This window comes from Arachis stenosperma, chromosome 8, assembly GCF_014773155.1.
Source record: "Arachis stenosperma cultivar V10309 chromosome 8, arast.V10309.gnm1.PFL2, whole genome shotgun sequence".
NCBI classification, from domain to species: Eukaryota; Viridiplantae; Streptophyta; class Magnoliopsida; order Fabales; family Fabaceae; genus Arachis; species Arachis stenosperma.
The window spans coordinates 7,874,825-7,895,903 of NC_080384.1; the positions used below are offsets into that span (position 1 = coordinate 7,874,825).

At 31.7% G+C, this 21,079-nt stretch overlaps 3 protein-coding genes across 5 annotated transcripts; all 3 read left to right on the forward strand.

Annotated features, from left to right (window-relative positions):
* Window positions 1-3,462: 3,462 nt before the first annotated feature.
* LOC130946458 (serpin-ZX) lies at window positions 3,463-5,326 on the forward strand. The gene is made up of 2 exons (XM_057875214.1): window positions 3,463-3,915; window positions 4,371-5,326. Exons 1-2 carry the CDS (start codon window positions 3,526-3,528, stop codon window positions 5,148-5,150), a joined length of 1,170 nt encoding a protein of 389 aa, XP_057731197.1. The 5' UTR covers window positions 3,463-3,525; the 3' UTR covers window positions 5,151-5,326.
* A 2,678-nt stretch (window positions 5,327-8,004) lies between these two features.
* LOC130945179 (nucleobase-ascorbate transporter 3-like) lies at window positions 8,005-11,632 on the forward strand. Its single transcript, XM_057873882.1, has 14 exons — window positions 8,005-8,326; window positions 8,441-8,538; window positions 8,619-8,795; window positions 8,920-9,020; window positions 9,108-9,183; window positions 9,270-9,329; window positions 9,424-9,608; window positions 10,075-10,171; window positions 10,258-10,344; window positions 10,453-10,511; window positions 10,597-10,688; window positions 10,774-10,851; window positions 10,941-11,101; window positions 11,205-11,632. Exons 1-14 carry the CDS (start codon window positions 8,173-8,175, stop codon window positions 11,421-11,423), a joined length of 1,644 nt encoding a protein of 547 aa, XP_057729865.1. The 5' UTR covers window positions 8,005-8,172; the 3' UTR covers window positions 11,424-11,632.
* Window positions 11,633-16,034: 4,402 nt separating this feature from the next.
* Window positions 16,035-20,619, forward strand: LOC130944441 (mitogen-activated protein kinase kinase kinase 5-like). 3 transcript variants are annotated; one of them, XM_057872769.1, is made up of 12 exons: window positions 16,035-16,536; window positions 17,001-17,140; window positions 17,225-17,729; window positions 17,814-17,901; window positions 18,069-18,131; window positions 18,243-18,406; window positions 18,668-18,743; window positions 18,899-18,958; window positions 19,052-19,177; window positions 19,268-19,489; window positions 19,570-19,670; window positions 19,781-20,619. In XM_057872769.1, the coding sequence occupies exons 1-12, from the start codon at window positions 16,145-16,147 to the stop codon at window positions 19,941-19,943; spliced, it is 2,100 nt and encodes a 699-aa protein (XP_057728752.1). In that variant the 5' UTR covers window positions 16,035-16,144; the 3' UTR covers window positions 19,944-20,619. The 3 variants fall into 3 exon arrangements, with proteins under 3 accessions (XP_057728752.1, XP_057728754.1, XP_057728753.1); XM_057872771.1 differs by having other exon boundaries at window positions 19,852-20,619; XM_057872770.1 differs by having other exon boundaries at window positions 17,007-17,140.
* Window positions 20,620-21,079: the final 460 nt, after the last annotated feature.

Genomic DNA, 21,079 nt, shown 5'->3' on the forward strand with positions numbered 1-21,079 from the left:
GAACAAAGATGAACACAAAGAATAAAGATGAAGATTTGGGGGTTAGGATTTTATAAGTGAAAATTGAATCAATTTGGACATTTTAATCAAATTTAGAACACCAACTTGAATTGAATTCATTGTCTATCCACATCAGCGTGTAGTTAAGTGCTAACTTGGCACTTAACTGTATACTTCAGCACCGTTAAAACATCTAGTAATTTTTTGATTAACGGAGATTCACGATTTTAAAATTGAAAAGCTTATTTGGTCATTTTAAAAAATAAGAAACTAATCTAAAATGAGTTGAAAATTTTAGAGACCATTTTAGACATTACCTCAATCTTAATTTTACCTTAACAAAGAGGAAGTAACTGACAGAGGAATTAGTTAAAAAAAAAAAGATAATGTGCGATTTTAGAAAAATAAATAAAAGGCGCTTTAGAAACCTGTGGCAGTGTTTTTAGAGAAGAGGTGAGGTCAGTTTTGTCTTACTTTGTTGAATTATATTTAATTATTTATCACCACGCGAGAAGAGTAAAATATGTGGGTTTGTTAGAATCGACATGTCAATCATAGTCAAGGTTATAAACAGTAGTAGCTTCTTTCATATTCTTTATTCTTTAATTTTCATTAAAATGAAGATCTGTCTACAGAAAATTCGGATTCCACCCCTAGTTAAAATTTGGATTATTGCATGACATCTACACCGAAACCATTTTCCTATGGAATCACTTTCACAAGGCCTGCTTAAAAGTTCTTCAACCGCCGCTAGCATCCTTTTCATCGTACGTGGTGACAAAAGCCTTACACGTAAAAGATTAATAATAATAATAATAATAATAATAATAATAATAATAATAATATATGCATAGGGGGAAATGTAACTTTGCATGTAATACCAATAATCATTTAACTTACTCAACTAGAGGCAACAAAACTTGTCGCAATATGAAATGAATTTGGACTAGCTACTTGCATGATTAGTTACGTTATCTCCGGCGGCGTAATATATATATATTATATTTACTTAGTTTGTTAAGAGCATCTCTGCTCTCTATCTCTTAATAAGCTAAGGAATCTAATGACACGCACCAACATGTACAAATTAAAATCCTGTTTATTGGGCAGGTTCTCAACAAAACTCCAAGTCCATGCTCTGTGGATGCTGATCCAATCAATGAAAGTAACCCCAACTAGTGTTGAGGCTAAACAAGATAGAAGCAATTGAAAAGCTTGGGATCTTTCTCATCAAACTGGTTCCGCATCAAAGCCAGTCAAATTAACCTTTTTTTTTTTTAATTTTGTACGGTATTCTTTAGCCCCACAAGCTAAAGACTAACCAATGCGGTATTGAGCTCTATTTAAAAATTTATCGTTAGTCAATAAATTATTATAACATAAAGTAGAATTTGAACCCCGCACTTATTTAAATAGACTAATGAATTAATTATTAGACTAACCCAATTTAATTAATTAAGCTCCTTATAACAATACCTGTTCGTTCCCAATGCAACTTGGTCCTTTGTCGCTTATTATTTTTCATATGTGAGAGAGAGAAGTGTATAATAAGAAGCTGTAAGGAGAGGTGTGTTTCACACTAGTATGGGATATACAAATCGGAGGTACCGATTTATTTGTATTATTTTTTTTTAAACAAACAATCACAAATCGAACGGTCTAATTTGTGATTTCGAAAATAAAAAAATTTAATATTAAAATTGGACAATCCAATTTTTATTTTAAAAAATAAAAAAAATATAAATCGGACCCTTTGATTTGTAGTTTATTTTTTTTATTCAAATAAATCGAACACTCCGATTTGTAGTTTATTTTTTTTTTCAAACAAATCAAACCGTCCAATTTAAATAAAACACCATATAAAAAAAACCTAATCTTCCCATAAAAATGTATTACACATATATTTTTATGGATCCCGTTAGAGAGAATAGACTATTTATACAATGTGTATAATGGGCTATTGAGTTACAAAATGAATATCCTCCATACTATCTAGAATAACTATCCGAGTACTAGGGATAATAAACATCTTCCCAAAAGATTAAATTGATTTTGGGGTTCACCAAAAATCGAACTCTTGACCTTTCAAATCTAGGACTCTAATACCATGTCATGATACCACTCATCCCAAAAATTTCAGCGAATAGAAAAAGGTAACACTAATGATTATATCTCTAATATTTCATAAATTTCCATTGTACACATTGTACAAATATTCTATTAACTCCTCGTACTTTCCCTAATCAATAATATAAAAAAAATTAGCCGTCATTTGTAGCAATCTCACTCACATTGCGTTGCAGCTACAATTTTGTAAGGGCTGGGATTGACGTGAAGGATAATAAATCTCTGCAGTCAGAACATTTGAGAAAATTAAAAAAAAAAAAGGAACTCAACCCTATTTATTTAAGTTAAAATTCTCCAAAAAAATTTTTGTAATAATAGATGTCACATCCAACACTGACAATTCCACTATTATTTAGGAAGAAGATAATGGGGTCTGGTACCTACCTTCTCTGACTCTTGTTGGTATGAAGAGTAAATGATCAAAGGCCCGCATCTTAATTATTATTATTATTATTATTATTATTATTATTATTATTATTATTATTATTATATATCAGATGTTATAGCTGCTGTAATTACTTATTTTGAGTGTTTTAAAGTGACATTTTACAAGCACCAAAGTTCTGCAGCCCATTAATATTCAAGATTAATGTTATCTTTTTCAATTGTTGATTGCAGTTTGCAAATTTGAAATTTCCCCTATGTTAAGAGAAATGAACACTACTTTTTTTTTTTTTTGGACGGTGAAATGAACACTACTTAAGTTAGCAGCAATTCAATGCATGCAAAGAGAAGCCCAAGTCTTCAACTTAGACCCGCTCATGTATAACCAACTTGGTTTAATCTTATTTGTTTGATTAAGTAAATATTTAAAATTCGAATCTTGTTTTATGTATATAACAAATTCGTTAATAGGCAACAAACTATTAAATAGAAGTTCAACTTGTGTTGAATTAGCCTTTAATTTGGGAACCTGAAAAATACTATGAAAAAGGACCTGGATCCTAAAGAAAAGACACTCTTTTGGTTTTGGCCAAGAAAGACTCGACTCTCTGGTCTATGATGTATCCCCCAATGAGTGCTAGCAAGAATGCAGTAGGTTTTTGTTAATCCATTTATCTATTTGACACTGTACATTCACGGCCTATATTATTAGACAAAGGCACATTAAGGCCCAACCCAGAAAATCGTTAAAATGTAGTCCAATAACAAAAAATTGGATCGCTTTATTCCTAAGCATTGAACAACCACTTCTCTGGCCCAACGCCAAGTCCAAAAAAAAAAAAGCATTGCACAACAACCCAAAGTCCAAAGGCCACGTATGTAGACAGAGATACACGTAGAGGTAGGTAGTTATAAAATGTCAAAGTCATCACTGAAGACTGAAGTATCATTCTTCTTTTTCTTCTTCCCATATTTCACTCTTACAGACTCCGACAACAACACAACACCACAACAATGGACCTTCGCGAATCCATCACAAACCAAAACGACGTGGCGTTCAGCATCGCCAACCACTTACTATCCAAGCACACCGGCAACAACAACATAGTGTTTTCGCCCTTATCGCTCCACGTCGTGCTCAGCATCATTGCTGCTGGTTCCAAGGGTCCCACACGCGATCAGATTCTCTCCTTTCTCCGATCTAAATCCACCGACAATCTCAACTCCTTTGCCTCTCAGCTCGTCTCCGTGGTCCTCGCCGACGCCACTCCCGCCGGCGGCCCTCGCCTCTCTTTCGCCGATGGTGTCTGGGTTGATCACTCCCTTTCTCTCAACCCTTCCTTCAAACAACTCGTCAACAACGATTATAAGGCTGTTTTGGCTTCTGTCGATTTCCAGACGAAGGTTCAAATCTACAGCTTTCATACTTCACTGTAATAATTACTGCTTCAATTTAGCATTTTAGCTTCACAGACTTGCGTATTTTTTCCCAAATGAGTTCATGACCTAATTTAGAACAGATATTTATCCACCCGAATAATATGATATACATAACTGACTAAGTTAATCAGTAATATCTAACTCACTATTTTGTACTGTTATTCTGAAATTTATAGCTTTTGAACATAGGACATTAGGAATTGACTCAAGGTTTAGATCTTGCATTTTGAGCAGCAAGAGGGTTGGTTTCTAGGGATCAATTGTTGTCTAGTATAAACATATTTGATCATTCTCTATGTAAACGATGACTCTTTATCATAAACAAGTGAATTAGGATTAGCGAGCGAATTTGGCTCAAGGTTTATCATGCTCTGTTGGCATTTGATGAATTGATCTCAAATTTGATTGTGGTTTTAAAGGCTGTTGAAGTGAGCAAGGAAGTTAATTCTTGGGCTGAAAAGGAGACAAATGGCCTCATTAAGGAGGTCCTTCCGGCCGGGTCAGTTGACGGCTCAACCAGGCTCATCTTTGCAAATGCAATATACTTCAAAGGTGCATGGACTGAGAAGTTTGATGCACAAATGACGAAGGACCACAACTTTCACCTTCTTGATGGAAGCTCGGTTAAAGCCCCCTTCATGGTCAGCAAGAAGAAACAGTTAATTAGTGCTTTCGATGGTTTCAAAGTGCTTGGCCTTCCTTACAAGCAGGGAGAAGATAAGCGCCAGTTCTCCATGTACTTGCTCCTTCCTGATGCAACAGATGGGTTGTCGGCTTTGGTTGAGAAGGTGAGTTCTGAACGCAGTTTCTTGGAACGCAAGCTTCCTCGTCAAAAAGTGGAAGTAGGTGACTTCAGGATCCCAAAATTCAAGATTTCTTTTGGGTTAGAAACTTCGATTGTATTGAAGGAGCTAGGAGTGGTGTTGCCTTTCGAAGGTGGAGATTTGACTGAAATGGTGGATTCTTCTGTGAGTCAAAATCTGTATGTGTCCAGCATATATCATAAGTCATTTATTGAAGTAAATGAGGAAGGAACTGAAGCTGCAGCAGCCAGTGCCGTGACCATAAAATTGAGGAGTATCCAATTTCCAACCAAGATAGACTTTGTAGCTGATCACCCATTCTTGTTCCTCATCAGAGAAGATCTGACTGGGACTGTCCTCTATATTGGGCAGGTGCTCAATCCTCTTGCTAACTGATGTTAGTAGTCACACGTGAGACAAACATATTACTACCTACTAGTGATTAGAGGGTGTTTCGCCCTTGTTCTGCTGTCCTGTTTCTATTATGATCCACAAATTTGTGACCGTTTGACATGTGAATCTTGTATGTAAATTAGTCATCAGATATACAAACGGGTGGTGTAATTGTTTCAGGTTTTATGTCTGACCTCTAATACTTCAGTACCGTTAAAGTGTGTTTAAAAGAATAATATACATAGGTAAGTTACAACTAGCTGGCATGCAAGCAAGAAGCACAGAATCTGGGCAAAAGCATTAACAAATTCAAGAGATTTACCTCATCTAAATGACACTAATGTAAATACCATTTTACTCATAAACCATAATCACTGAATGTCTAAATATATTTTGACACGATTCATCTTGCTCTATATTGATTCTAACCATTTTTTAATTTAAAAAGCCAAATTTGACTAACAGTTGCATCAGACATATATTTTTTCAATGGACTATGTTAAGTGTACACTAAAATCAGTACTAAAGTCAGCTATCAATATAAAATACATGTTGAAATATAAAATATAAATATACGTTGAAAATAAATTAAATCACACATATATTTATACACAAATTGATTTTAGTGAACGAATAGTATATTTGTTTTTGAATATGTCGTCAAATATAGTATTGCATCATATTCATATATCCTTTAAATTGAGTCACCAAAAAATATCCTTTAAATGGAGCTGAAGAAAAAATACATGCGAGAAAATATTATACAGAAAAAATAAAATTGAATGAATGTGATTTCGGAAGCGCTGCGGTGATTTTTTTGGTTTTTGTTTTTTCCGTACTAGCGCGTTGGTTGATGTTAATTGAGATGAGATAATAGCACAGATTAGGGGGGCCTGGGCGGTCATGGTCGGTGGTGATGGGGTTGGCCTTTAGGAAGTTGCATCTTTTCCTCGTAAAAATTAAGATTCATTAGCGATATTCACAACCACACTAATAAACTAGTGTTGATTGTTGATTAAAATAAAACTGGGCAGTGCAGTGGCCACATGGTGGCGCGAGATTTTAGATGTGAAAAGGGTATCCGTCTTCTACGGTTCTACCTTAAATTACCGATAAAGCCACTGCATCTTGGCTCAGCTATAGTCTAGTAGATAGAATGATAGATTTAAGGATTTGACTCCCCTTGAGACAGGATGGGACAGCTCCGTCAGGATAATGGATCAAGTTGTACCAATTCTGCATTGCCATGACATGATTCAATGTAATTGAGTTTTCAATTTTTCATCATTTGAGTATTATCCTTTTCTTTGTTTCTTTTGTACGTCTGTGTTTCCAGCCAAAATTAAATATTAATTAACCTCTAATCATATTGCTGGAAGAATTACTTGGCTCCATTAGTTTGGTTGGAAGAATTACTTGGCTCCATTAGTTTGCTACCAAAATCAACGTTTACAAGAAACAACTATTTTTAGCTTCTGCGTTTTTTTAACGGGTTTTTAACCATGGATACTAACCATGTATTTATCTTTTACCAACTTTATCTTTCATGTATGTTATTATATTATTTATAAAATTCTTGTTATTTTTATTTATATGAGCTCTATTTTTCTATTTTTTATTTTTTTTCAACTGTTTGTTTGATATTATACATTTTTATATTGTAATTTGTGTATTATGTTTGTTATTATCTTTTTATAATATGATTTATTGATTTTATTAGGTAAAGTAAATTAAACAAAAATTTAACTGTAAATAATAATAATAGTAAAAAATTATAGTATACTAAAAAAAGAGTAGTAAAAATATACTATATAAAAAGATTATCAAAAATTTTTAAATTTGTTTCAATTACTATAAAGTAAATATTTAATTTTTTATTATTTTTAGTATTCTCTTTTATAATTTTAATTTTCATATATTATGTTTTAGTGTAATTTTTTATAATATAGATTATGCTTTTATTAAAAAAATAAATTAAATAAAAAATTAATCATAGATAATAATAAAATCATAAACATTGGATTCCAAATTATTTAAAAATATATTTTATCTATTTTTATATATTATTTTTATTTTAGTAAGTAAATATTAATTTTATTATAAAATTAACTAATAAGATCTATTTAAATATCTAAATTAAAATGATAGAATAATATAAAAAATTATTTAAGTTGAGGTCTATTTTAGTAATTTTTTATCTAAAAGTAATTTTGAATAGTATAAACCAAACAATATTTATTTTACTATAATCAATTTTGATACAAAAATTACTAAACATAAATCACTTTAACACAAATTTACTTTTTATTAAAATCAAGTTTGCAAAATCAATTTTATATAAACTCCTATTTACAAACTGTAATCCAAACACCCACTTACTAATAAAGGCATAAGGGAGATATTATTTATACTTGTATGTCTCAAGTCTAACCAAACTATTCAACCCATTCAGCTCTATGCCATAACGTTCTAAGTCATAAATATAAAGTACTACTACCATATCATATACAAAATAAATGCAGCGTGCAATACCATAACTAATTTTTTAAGACGACTATTTCAATAAATATGAAAAAAACATTTTTTTACGATGATCTTAATTTAAAAAATATAATTTATTTGTTTTGTTATATTTTAAATAAAAATAATATTTTTATAACATATAAAAATTTATTATTCAATAATTAAAATAAAATATCTTTACATAATAATAATTATAAAATTTTTATTAGAGTATCCAGACTTTTTCTAATCTCAGCTCAGCTTTCTCTTGTTTATGCTTCTCCCGACTCTTCTTTTTTATATTTTTCCAGAAAACAGCAACCCTTTTCGATAGCATACATACTCTAATTGGAAAACACTATCAAATAGAAATATAAAATAGTAAGATACAGTGCATCTTTGTATCTTAATAAAATATGTATAGTAAGACTAGTAGTACTTGTTTCCCTTTCTCTGATTCCTTTTGAAACGAGCAAAAAACAAGAGTAGTTTGAGATACTAGACTGTGTATGTGTGGGTGAATATGGGAGAGACAGCGAACCACCCACCACCCGTGGCACCGGCACCGGCGCCAGCACCACCACCGCCTAATCTTGCACTTTCAAGGGGCCCCACTTGGACTCCAGCTGAACAACTCTTGCAGCTTCACTACTGCATCCACTCCAATCCTTCATGGCGTTAGTATTCTCTTTTCATTTTCTCTTCCTCCCAAATGAATCTTAGTATTAGGCTATGTATGATATGTGTTTGTGTCAACAAGTCCTTATATGTGATTGAATTAAATTCATCAGCACAAGCACTTTTACTTGGTTTTCAACACTACATTGTTATGCTTGGAACAACGGTTCTGATCGCAACTACACTAGTGCCTCAAATGGGGGGTAATCATGTAAGTCCACTCCACTCCATAGCATATTATACCAAGCTAAGCTTGGTGTTAATCAATATCAGGATTGTGTTGTGTTGCAGGGTGATAAAGCACGCGTGATTCAGTCATTGCTGTTTATGTCCGGTGTGAACACGCTACTACAAACATGGTTCGGATCAAGGCTTCCTACAGTGATGAATGCATCATTTGCTTTTGTTCTTCCTGTGCTCTCCATCATTAATGATTACACCGACAGAGTATTTCCATCGGAACACGAGGTTAATAACATCGTTTTCTCCTGTTTTCCTTACAATTGTTATGGTTAATATTATGTCTTATTATTAATTAATGTTAATTGCTTTCTCTAATATGAGTAATGAAAAACAATACCGGAACTTGCAGAGGTTTATCTACACAATGAGAACAATACAAGGGTCTCTTATTGTTTCTTCCTTCATCAACATCTTCCTTGGGTATAGCAAGTCATGGGGAAGTTTAACAAGGCAAGTTTATCTGAAACTTTCCCTTTTTCTTCCTAAAATTACTAGTTAATGAACTAATCCTTTTTTTGACTCTTCAATTTGGATCAGATTGTTTAGTCCTATAGTCATTGTACCTGTGGTATGCCTGGTGGGTCTTGGTCTTTTCATGAGAGGCTTTCCACAGGTAAATAGAATGAATTAGTTATTGTATTTGTTGGCTAAGGAGATGAGTTTGTTAACTATCACTTCTATTTTTGTTCTTCCCTACAGCTTGCAAATTGTGTGCAGATTGGACTACTTATGCTCATACTACTTGTCATAACCCAACAGGTTTGAAGCAATTTGAGTTAGCTATACTATTCTATGCACTTTTCTATCTATGGAATGTAAAATAATAGGATATTTTCTTGGCTCTTGACTTCAGTATTTGAAGCGTATTCATCCCTCCATGAATCATGTTCTTGAGAAGTTTGCTTTACTTATCTGCATTGCTATCATCTGGGGATTTGCCGCCATCCTTACCGTGGCCGGTGCATACAACAATTCCAAAGAACGGACACAAACCAGTTGTCGCACGGATCGCTCATACCTCATGTCTTCTGCACCATGGTACGTTGGTTGCGTTTGTTTACAGAGACATGACACTAAGACAGAGACACAAAGACACAAAATCATAGTTGACAGATGAGACATGGACAAAGACACTGTGTCCACATACACTGCACTAGTGTATTTTGTATCCATTCTAATAGAAAGGACACGAAAACACTAACAAATGACACAACTTATTTTTTATTTTTATTATTCTTATTAATTATTTATAATTATATTTTTTATTATTATATTTTTTGTCTCAAATTTTTTGAATAAAAAAAATGAAAATAAATTAAATTTTAAAATTTATTCTAATTTATCACCAAATAAAATACAAAAACACAAAAATTTGTATCTCTGTCTTTTATTTCTTGTTCTGATTATTTTGTTTTGTCTGCCTTTGAAATTTGGATGCTAGAAGCTCTAAATAACAACTTTATAGCCTTATTATTTTGGATATATAACATTATTTCTATTCTAGGATTAAAATTCCATACCCATTTCAGTGGGGTACTCCAATATTCAGAGCCAGTCATGTCTTTGGGATGATGGGAGCTGCACTTGTCACATCTGCAGAGGTCTGCCAACTGTTCTTTTTAGTAATAATTTCAACTAATCAATGGAGATTCTTATATTTGATGAAATTTGGAATCTTTTGATGCAGTCAACTGGGACTTTCTTTGCAGCAGCCAGAATCTCTGGTGCAACACCACCTCCAGCCCATGTGCTCAGCCGAAGTATTGGGCTTCAGGTGAAGTTTTCCTCATCTTCTTCGTCTTCTAACAACGAAATCAGTATCTTGCCATTCATAATATTAATACAGGACTTTGAACTATGATTTTCAACCTCTTAAGAACAGGGTATAGGCATGCTGCTTGAAGGCATTTTTGGTGCTGCTGTTGGTACTACTGCATCAGTGTAAGAATTATTATGTTCTAATGAATTCTGGTTCTTTTGCTAAAGTTTGCTACTGATTCTGTGATCACCCGATTGATATTTTCAGTGAAAATGTTGGACTACTTGGTCTAACTCATATAGGAAGCAGAAGGGTAGTGCAGATATCTTGTGGTTTCATGATCTTCTTCTCAATATTTGGTATTATGCATGCTTCACCTTAAATGTTCCTTTTTGGTTATACACACTTTATCTAATTATTTTTATTTTTCTTATGTCTCCTTAGGGAAGTTTGGAGCATTTTTTGCATCAATTCCCTTACCAATCTTTGCTGCTATATATTGTGTTCTATTTGGTATTGTGGGTAAGTGGATTATTCTGCTGCTGTGTAAAGTATAACAAATGTTATAACTAGTTAGTACACTCCATTCATCACTTTTTTTTTCCCTTCAGCTGCTGTTGGGATCTCATTTATACAATTTGCCAACAACAATTCCATGAGAAATATCTATGTTTTGGGGGTATCCTTGTTTCTTGGGATTTCAGTACCTCAATATTTCATCATGAACACTGCCCCAGATGGACATGGCCCAGTTAGAACAAACGCTGGATGGGTAAGTAATAATAAATGTGCCAATCATGGGTTAAGAGTTAAGATCAATATTATTATATTTAAGATGTTACTTTATTAATGTTGCTCATTATATTGTATGACAGTTTAATGACATTTTGAACACCATATTCTCTTCTGCTGCAACTGTTGCAATAATTGTTGGGACTATTCTTGATAACACACTTGAGGCAAAGCATGCAGCTAATGACAGAGGAATGCCATGGTGGGTTCCTTTCCAGAACAGAAAGGGAGATGTTAGAAATGATGAGTTTTACGGTCTTCCTCTTAGGATAAACGAGTATATGCCCACCAGATTTCTCTAAAAGCTGGTTTTTTATTTAAATAAATAGAAAAAGTTCAGTGTTTCCAATTCTAAGTAAACTTATCAATAGGGTCTTGTGAAATGTGGATATGGTTTTCCAAACCGGGTTTTAATTCGCAGTAGACATTGTAAGATTGAATCACTTTTAATTTCGAGTGTAATTATAGGTAGATATTAATTAATAATAACAGTTATGGTAAGTGCTTTATTATTCTAATCAACACATTATCATATCTGTATTAAGATTTTGTATGTCATGTCCAACGTGCGGATTCAATCCAACACGTGCTCAAGTTGTTCAGAGTAGAATAGCATATTGCCATATTCTCTTCCTATGGGTTTAGGGTTTAATTAGAGTATAGAATTTTTCTTTTAATTTTGGGGCCTCCCTAGAGAAATTACTGAAAATATAACAAAATTAGGATGAGTATATCTAGAGTGGTTATTAGTATAATAATTTCAATTCTTAAAATTAAAAAAAAATTATAAGGAAATAAGGAATAAGACTTAAAATAGAAAAACGTATAAAGACAAAATAATAAAATGCACCGTTTGTTTATAATTAGTTAATTACTTTAAAATCTTAGATGAAGTATATTCGGTCACACAACTACCTACGTTTTATTTGACTGTGAAATTGTGACTCATGCTCTTACAAGAAGCCTTCCCTATCTTGACTTGCACTGATTTTATTTGTTTAAGAACTAAGAAGGAAGCATCGTAAGACACGTAAGAAGGGGAATACAAAAGTTTAACTACTCGGTGGCAGTGATCGAATCAGCAAATTTTAGGAGTAAGAACAAAAATATTATTTTAAAATAAATTTTATTAAATTTTTTTAATTATATTAAAAATATAATAGAAATATAAAAATTAAAACAAATTGATTAATAATTTTATTTTTAAAATATTATTTATTATATATAATTTATAAAAAAGTATTTTAAAATTTAAATTTAATATTTCAATTAAAATATAAATAAATTGTTATTTTAATTAATTTTATTTTTATTTATTTTTATGCACATTTAATAATAAAAAGCTGAATTAATTAGTACGTTAGTACTTATTGATACTAGTATTTATAATTTAAAACTAAAATTATATATAAATACAAAAAAATAAACATGTATATGAAAAGTATGTTTTATATAAAATAATAAAAATTTAATTTATAATTATTTTTTTTAATAATTAAAATTTTTATATATTTTTAATTTAATTTTAATATGTTATCAGGTTAAAAATTTAATACATCTATTTAATTATTATTTTGTAATTAAAAAATTATTTTTTATATTTATTAAGTAAATAGTTATCTAAAAGAATAAATATAATTAAATGATTATATAAAAAAAATGTATATTTTAAAATATCAAAATTAACTTTTATACTTTTAAACAATTGTTTTACTAGTCACAAAAAAAAAATAAAAAACAATTATTTTACTACTCATTATAATTTTTAGGGTAAAAAATTCAAATAAGCCAAGCTGAGAAACATATTACCCAAATCAACCAAAATGATATTTTTTTCGGCATTCAACCAAAGATCACTTTAATGTAATTCGAATTAATATAATTCGAACTATAATTGCAAGTAATTCGAATCAACTAGCTTCGAATTAAGAGCATAGAAATTTACATGTAATTCGAATCAAGTTCTCTCAAATTACAATAGCATAATTCGAATCAAATCGATTCGAATTAGTAGGGGAAAACGAGTTAAACATAATTCGATATATGTCGATTCGAATTAGTAAGAAAAATAAATCAAACCTTAAAAGTCTTTTTCTTATAGTTGGTAACATGGATAGCCCAACGCTGTGTCCCTGTCCCATTTACTGATATATCTTCCATTAGTTTGAATAATAAAACTTATTTTGAACAAAATAATAATGATGATGATGATGATGATGATGATGATGATGATGATGATGATGATGATGATGATGATGATGATGATGATGATGATGATGATGATGATGATGATGATGATGATGATGATGATGATGATGATGATGATGATGATGATGATGATGATGATGATGATGATGATGATGATGATGATGATGATGATGATGATGAGATTTCTTTAAAATATTAATGAATTATCAATTTGAATTTCATACAATACATTTTTGTCCATTTTTAATAGCTCATAAATATTTTTTAATAAGCACAAGTACTATAAGTATGTTTGGTAAAACAGCTTTTAAAAATTAAAAAAAATATAATAAACATATTTATAACGAAGAATAATATTTTTTTTCAAATTTTAGAGACCAATAATTTAAATATTTATTTGATTTACTCTCTATATTAATATAAATAGAGTTATCATTAGTCAATAATAAACTTGTACTGATACGTTTATTACCCATTTATATATATTGACTCACTTATACAAATCACAAAAAATGAAACACATATCTCAAGTAAAATTATATGAAGATTGTGTTAGAATTTGTGAAGGTTAGGTTGAGAAATTAGAAATATATGAGGATTCCAATGGCAACATAATGACAGAAAATATGTGTGGAAAAATAAATGAAATATATTTTTAATTGTTTTGTATGGAATAAAATATTTTCTTTAATTTCTAAATTATTAATGACTATGTAGAGTACTTTATTTAAAATTTGAGTACTTAAGTCATTAGAACATTACAAATTTTTATAGTACTCCTAACATTTTTTAAGCCATTTTTTTAAATTGTTTTGCATAGAATAAAATATTTTTTGTAGTATAATTTAAATAAATTTATTAAAAAATTTATTAAAAAATATTTATAAGCTATTAAAATTGGACAAAAGTGTATTATATGGAATTCGAATCGATAGCTCATTAATATTTTAAAGAAATCTCGTCATTATTATTATTATTATTATTATTATTATTATTATTATTATTATTATTATTATTATTATTATTATTATTATTATTTCGTTCAAAATAGGTTTTATTATTCAAACTAATGGAAGGTATATCAGTATATGGGACAAGAACACAGGGTTGGGCTATCCATGTTAGCAACTATAAGAAAAAGACTTTAAGGTTTGATTTATTTTTCTTATGTTTAACTCGTTTTCCCCTATTAATTTGAATCGATTTAATTCGAATTATGCTATTGTAATTCGAGAGAACTTTGATTCGAATTACATGCAAATTTCTATGCTCTTAATTCGAAACTAGTTGATTCGAATTACTTGCAATAGTAGTTCGAATTATATTAATTCGAATTACATTAAAGTGATCTTTGGTTGAATGCCAAAAAAATTTTCATTTTGGCTGATTTGGGTAATATGTTTCTTAGCCTGGCTTATTTGGGTTTTTAATTTTTAAATATTAATTACCTCTCATTTAATTAGAAAATTTATTTGTTATAATATTTATGATATAAAATATTTTTTAATCTAAAATAGTTGTTACAAATTAGATTATTTAAAAGATAAAATTAAAAATATTATATAAATTTAAAATAAAAAATATTAATTAATAGATAAATACTATTTTTTTATCTTAACTAATTTTTAAAGACAAAAAAAGATACCGATAAATTTACTTATATTTAGAAAACTAACTTTTAGTTTGGCAATTAACTAGTTGATTAATTTTAAAAATTATATTATCACTGTTCATTAATTTTTTATTGAGTTAATTTATTTATTTATTTTTAATTTTGATATTAAATCAAATTTAATAAAATAAATATTGTTACATGTTAAATTTAATAAAAAATTATTTTTAACATAAATCTCAAGATAAAATTTTGTAAATTTTTGTGGGAATAAAAATATAATTACAATGTAAATTTTTCATAATATTTTTGTTTTAACAATAACTGTCAACAGAGGCTTAATTAAAAATATTCTTTTAGTTATATAAATTTAGTTATAAATTTTCAAATCATAAGAATTTAGTTAAAAGTTTGATAAAAGTAAACTAAGGTCAATATACTATTATTATTTATACTTATACTTAATTAAGTTTCCATTTGAGTTTTACAATTTATATTGCTTTTAAATAACAATACTAAAAATTTGAATAATGAACAGATGATAATAAGATAATTACATTATTTATTTAATTAGTTCATTTTCACTCTATTGTTTCGTCTCTACATCCTTTCTTAACCCTGCTTGTTGCAACTTTATTATTTATTAAGTTCTTCTCCGTTTACCCCTTCTTCGTAAGACTTGGTAGTTGGTTCTTTCTTTCACATGTCACTCTCTACATGCATGTCATTAGCTAACCATAACAAATATTCCTATTAGTGGCAATATATTTTTTTTCAAAGGGTGTTAAACATTAGCAGTAGAGACTAATCAAAACATTAAATGATAATTATAGAGAGTAATTTTCAACGACAAGGTATTTAAATTTTAGTGAATTTTTTATCATATTAAAAATAAAAGGTAATTTGACTTCAGGCTATTTTTTCCAATTGGACGTAATAAGTTTGTGATAGTGAGTATATCCCATTGTGAACGCTTAATCTGTCTTCAAAGTTTACCCGTTTAATTTAACCAAAAGTCAAAGGTGTTGACCACTTAAACCTTGATAGAATGCGTATATTGAAATTAATTCAAGTCCAACACAAAACACAAGGCACAGTATTATTTTGAGAAGTAGCGGAGTTGCTTCCCACGGTTGACGGAACTTGTAACTTATTCCTCTTCCTATGCCTCTGTCGTCATAGCCAAAAAGTGGCACTCCTCACATGACGACGACTTCAGCAACCACAACCACAGCCACCGCCACCGTCATAGTCCCTTCTTCTTCTCCTTCTCCTTCTCCTTCTCATATGGATTCTTCTAACTATAACAAGCCATCTTCTTCTACTTTTTATTTTTCTTGTTCAACTGTCTCTTCAGCTGCCGCTGACAGCAAGGGGCAGTCGATTCAGCAGCGGAGGCTTACGAGGCAGAGGAGACTCCGCGACCATGACGCTGCCACCGACACCTATTCCTTGCCGGCTTCTCCTCTCCCTTCTTTCAAGTCCTTCGACTCGCCTGCCATGCCTCTCCCCCTGCCACGTCCTGACTCCCCGTTGACCCGCCGTCCCGAGTCAACTAGTCCCAATTCCGGTCATCCTTTCTTTGCCACTCCGCGGTAAGCCCTAAGCATCATTATTAATGTTGCCGTGCCTCTCAGTTTCTAGTTTATTATCTTCACTTGGATTTGTGTTTGATTATTGTATTGGACTTGGTCAAAACTTCATACTTTATATCATATAATAGGGTTTATATGCTTTAGTTTATAACTTTATATACCTTGTCATAAAATCTCAGTAGTCTTTGGTTATAGACAGGGCTGCTATGTTTCTTCTTCCATTTATTTTCTATGCGATTTTTTTTTTCCAAAAATGCGATGTGCACACCAAATCAACCACCAAATTAACTCATTTTAACATGTATTTTGTATTTCAATATGTATTATATACCCTTACTTGATTTTAATGGCTAATTTTGGTTTTGACGTAGTATGTTTTTTTTTTCTTTTTAATATAGTTTAATGAAATCAGCTCCTAATGAATTATAATTTGATTCCTTTTGGTGTTATGTTTGTGTATAAAGTACCAGAAAGAGTGCGGATCATGATGCAGCTAAAAATGTAAGATCTCCAAGCAATTTGCGCAGAGCATCTTTTGATCCGACGATCCAGAGTGCAAGATATGATTTAACAGTCAATATACCATCTACAACGGTGCTATCTGGTGATTTCTCCATTATTGTTCATGTATTGAAATTGAATGTTATATTTTTTGGTTGTGAACCTTATTAGCTTGTCATATCTGCAGGCAATATTGCATACAAATATCCCCAAGAACACTCTCATGAGAGTTACTCTGAGACTATTTCTGAGTTGAAACTGCATTATGCTGCCAAGAGTGCCCCAACAAGCGTACTATCCAGTCCTGTTACAAGTCCGCGTAGATCCAGCAACTTAGATTTCTATGATCCTTCCATACATTTGTTTCAAGATTTCAATGAAACTTTCAAAGTGTCACCGGCAAAAACACTTCACAGTCCAGACCTTTCTTCCCTTCGCAGCCGCAGTCCTTTCCACACTCCTAATAACATTCGAGAGGGATCTCAGCCTTATAATCTTTGCTCCAAAGAGCGGCCTGAAAGCAATGCACATCCATTACCCCTTCCACCTAAATCTCCATCTCCATCACCGGCTCAATCAACTATCATGCATCAAACTTCTGAAATTTCACCCTCCATGAAGAAGGGTCAATGGCAGAAAGGGAAACTCATTGGCCGTGGATCATTTGGAAGTGTTTATCATGCTACCAACCTGTATGCACTTCATTTTTTTTGTTTATTGACTTCAAAGTATGCCTTCTCTATCATAACTCATGTGCATTCATGTTTATCTAACAGAGAAACGGGAGCATCGTGTGCAATGAAAGAGGTGGATCTGATTCATGATGATCCTAAGTCTGCTGATTCCTTAAAGCAACTAGAGCAGGTTCTACACTCAAATCTTTTAATTTTTAATGTTGATCTAAATGGGACCACAGGAGCTGATGTCTGTTCAAGAATAGTTTGCAAATTTCTTTGGATAACTAATGGAATATTATTTTGATCTTTTTGGACAATGATTAGCCTGTTATTCTGAACAATTCCTTATTTCAGGAAATCCGAATTCTCCGTCAGCTACACCACCCTAACATTGTGCAGTATTATGGCAGTGAAATAGTGAGTTAATTATGCTTCTTGTTCCCACTAGACTTATAGAATCTAAGTAAAAGTTTAAGGCTTTTTATGATTGTCAAGAAGATTGAATATCTAAAATATCTTTGTTGTTAGGTTGGTGATCACTTGTACATATATATGGAGTATGTTCATCCTGGGTCAATTCATAAATTTATACATGAAAACTGTGGAGCTATGACTGAGTCTGTTGTTCGCAATTTCACTCGGCATATTCTCTCTGGATTGGCATACTTACATAATACAAAGACTATCCACAGGTAACAAAGTTTGATGAAAGGAACGAATGTAATTGGTTTATCTCTCAGCATATGATATATAATAATCTAATCTGATGAGCAAGCTGAAACAAGCTTACATCGTATGCTCAAAACAAATGAAAAAATCATGAGTGCATAACTAACATTCGTTCTGCCTACAACTTTTGTTTTTTGGGGTTCCATTTCTTGCTAATAAGGTCTAATGGCCATTACTAAACCAGAAAAGTGGGGTCTAATTGACATTGTTGTTTTTGGCTCTAGGGATATCAAAGGTGCAAACTTGCTGGTTGATGCCTCGGGCATTGTCAAGCTTGCAGATTTTGGGGTGTCAAAAATTGTGAGTTTCGAAGTTCTGTTGTTCTATTTTAGTTTATTTCATATAGATATATAAATATTCTGTTAATTTTCTCACCTGGTGTTATAACTGGTCTCTAGTTGTTATTACTAAAGAATTATCATTAAAGCCAGCAAATGTATTTTTTGTTTTTACAGCTGACAGAGAAATCATATGAACTTTCATTGAAGGGAAGTCCCTACTGGATGGCTCCAGAGGTAATTTATGAATCATGATCACTATGGATTACAGATTTCTAAATTGATTATGAGTAATGACATGTTCTTTTTCCTCTAATTTGTTGAGTGAAGCTTATGATGGCTGCCATAAAGAAAGAATCAAATCCTGACATTGCCATGGCCATCGACATATGGAGCTTAGGGTGCACCATCATTGAAATGCTGACTGGCAGACCTCCTTGGAGCGAATTTGAAGGGGTGAGCGCCTCATTTATATTTGAACTTTCTGTTCTAATCTTCCCATGTAGTTTTATTAAACTTGTTTATTGCACTATTTTTGTGCATTAGCCTCAAGCAATGTTCAAGGTACTACACAGATCCCCACCTATACCAGAAACTCTATCTTCAGAGGGACAGGATTTCCTTAAGCAGTGTTTCAGAAGGAACCCTGCGGATCGACCAACAGCAGCAACCCTCCTTACACACGCCTTTGTACAAAATTTGCATGATCAAGATGTCCTAATTCATCCCCAACAACTCTATCATCCTAAAGGAGACCCGGGACCAAAAGTAAGTGCTAGTTATCCTAGAATCTTAATTCTTAATCATGACTTGAACATGCTGATATGATCTTTTTTAATGCTCTGTAGGAGAATACACGCAGACGCAATAGCCCAAAACACAATTCAAAATCTAGTCCCAGACACTCCATTGGCTCCAGGATTATTAACAAGATTCATAATATAATCGGGTAACTTCCTTTTGCTGTTACTGTTAGTTAGTATCACATGGCTACCTCTAGCTGATTAATTGTCTTAGCTTAGCTTGGGTTCCTTTAATTTGTTGTTTGCTTTCTGACAGTGATAAAAAATATGATAGTGATGAATGTAATCATAGTACATCTTCTGCTGACTCTCCTCACTCCCTGACAGAAGTTAACGCTCGTCAACCTCCCCTGAAACCTACACTCAATTTCATGTCTCTTGCACCATTCAAGGTTATCAAAATCATCAGACACATTTGAAGGATACCGCGGTGAAGAGGCTGGGGCATGAATTTCTTCTGATTTTGCACTGAAGATCACGAGATGCATCAATATGCCAAATCACACTCTAGTAGTTCTTTGATTTGGTTGGATTTAAGAGATGTAAATGTGGTTAAATCGAATATTGTGGCATCCATCCCAAGCTGCATTTAACCACATTTATCAAGTCTAACTAAACTAACTAACTATTGTATCATAGGTGATGTAGTAATATTGATATACCTTGTACCTTGTGATCTTCACTGAACGATCGCCGAGACACATCACATGATTTGATCACAACACTATTTGATGAGGATCATTTCTGTTCTTGCCTAGAAACATAACAGCCAAGGATATGATCAGATCATCTGATCTGATCTGTGCGAAAAATTTTGTATGATTTATCATGTATAGATTTTTGCAATGGATTAAGAACTTGGTTCACCATTGATTAGATTCTCTACTTAATCAAGGACAAAAATCTATTCATGATAAGTTATATGAGATTGTGATGATCTAGTATACCCAAATATTGAAATAGAAGAAATAACACATTCATATTGATTTGTACTCGTAGTTATTATGTCTGTATATATCAAGACTAGGTTAGTCGACGAACTTCTTCCATGTAAAATTGTTTTATTTTTTTAATATATATAGCCATTTTTCTTTCTTTCCTTTGTTTCCACAACCATAAAATATTGTCATTTTATTTTGTTTGAAGGGTACACTCGGTTATATTGTCATTTTATTTTGTTTAAAGGGCACACTTAGTTGTGAAAGTCATCTTTTCACACACTAAAATTAATGCAGCTGTCCATTCAACCAGAGTAAATGATACTACAATTATAGACCTCAGTTGAACCGTTGCCAATTTACCCTTCAAAGTTGTGACTTTTCTTCTCAATTTTGCAACTCTTGGGTCATCCTCGGATTCTGCCCACCACACAAAGTACTCACACTCTTTCCCAATCTAATCCATAAAAATAACACAAAGCAGTCACATAAACAAATATCTTCAAATAACTTCAAACTATAACCATCAACAGAAACACAATATTTTGTACTTACCACATAATTAACACAGCCCCAGAACCTGTATACAGGATTCTCTGCAGTGAACGAAGTAGCAA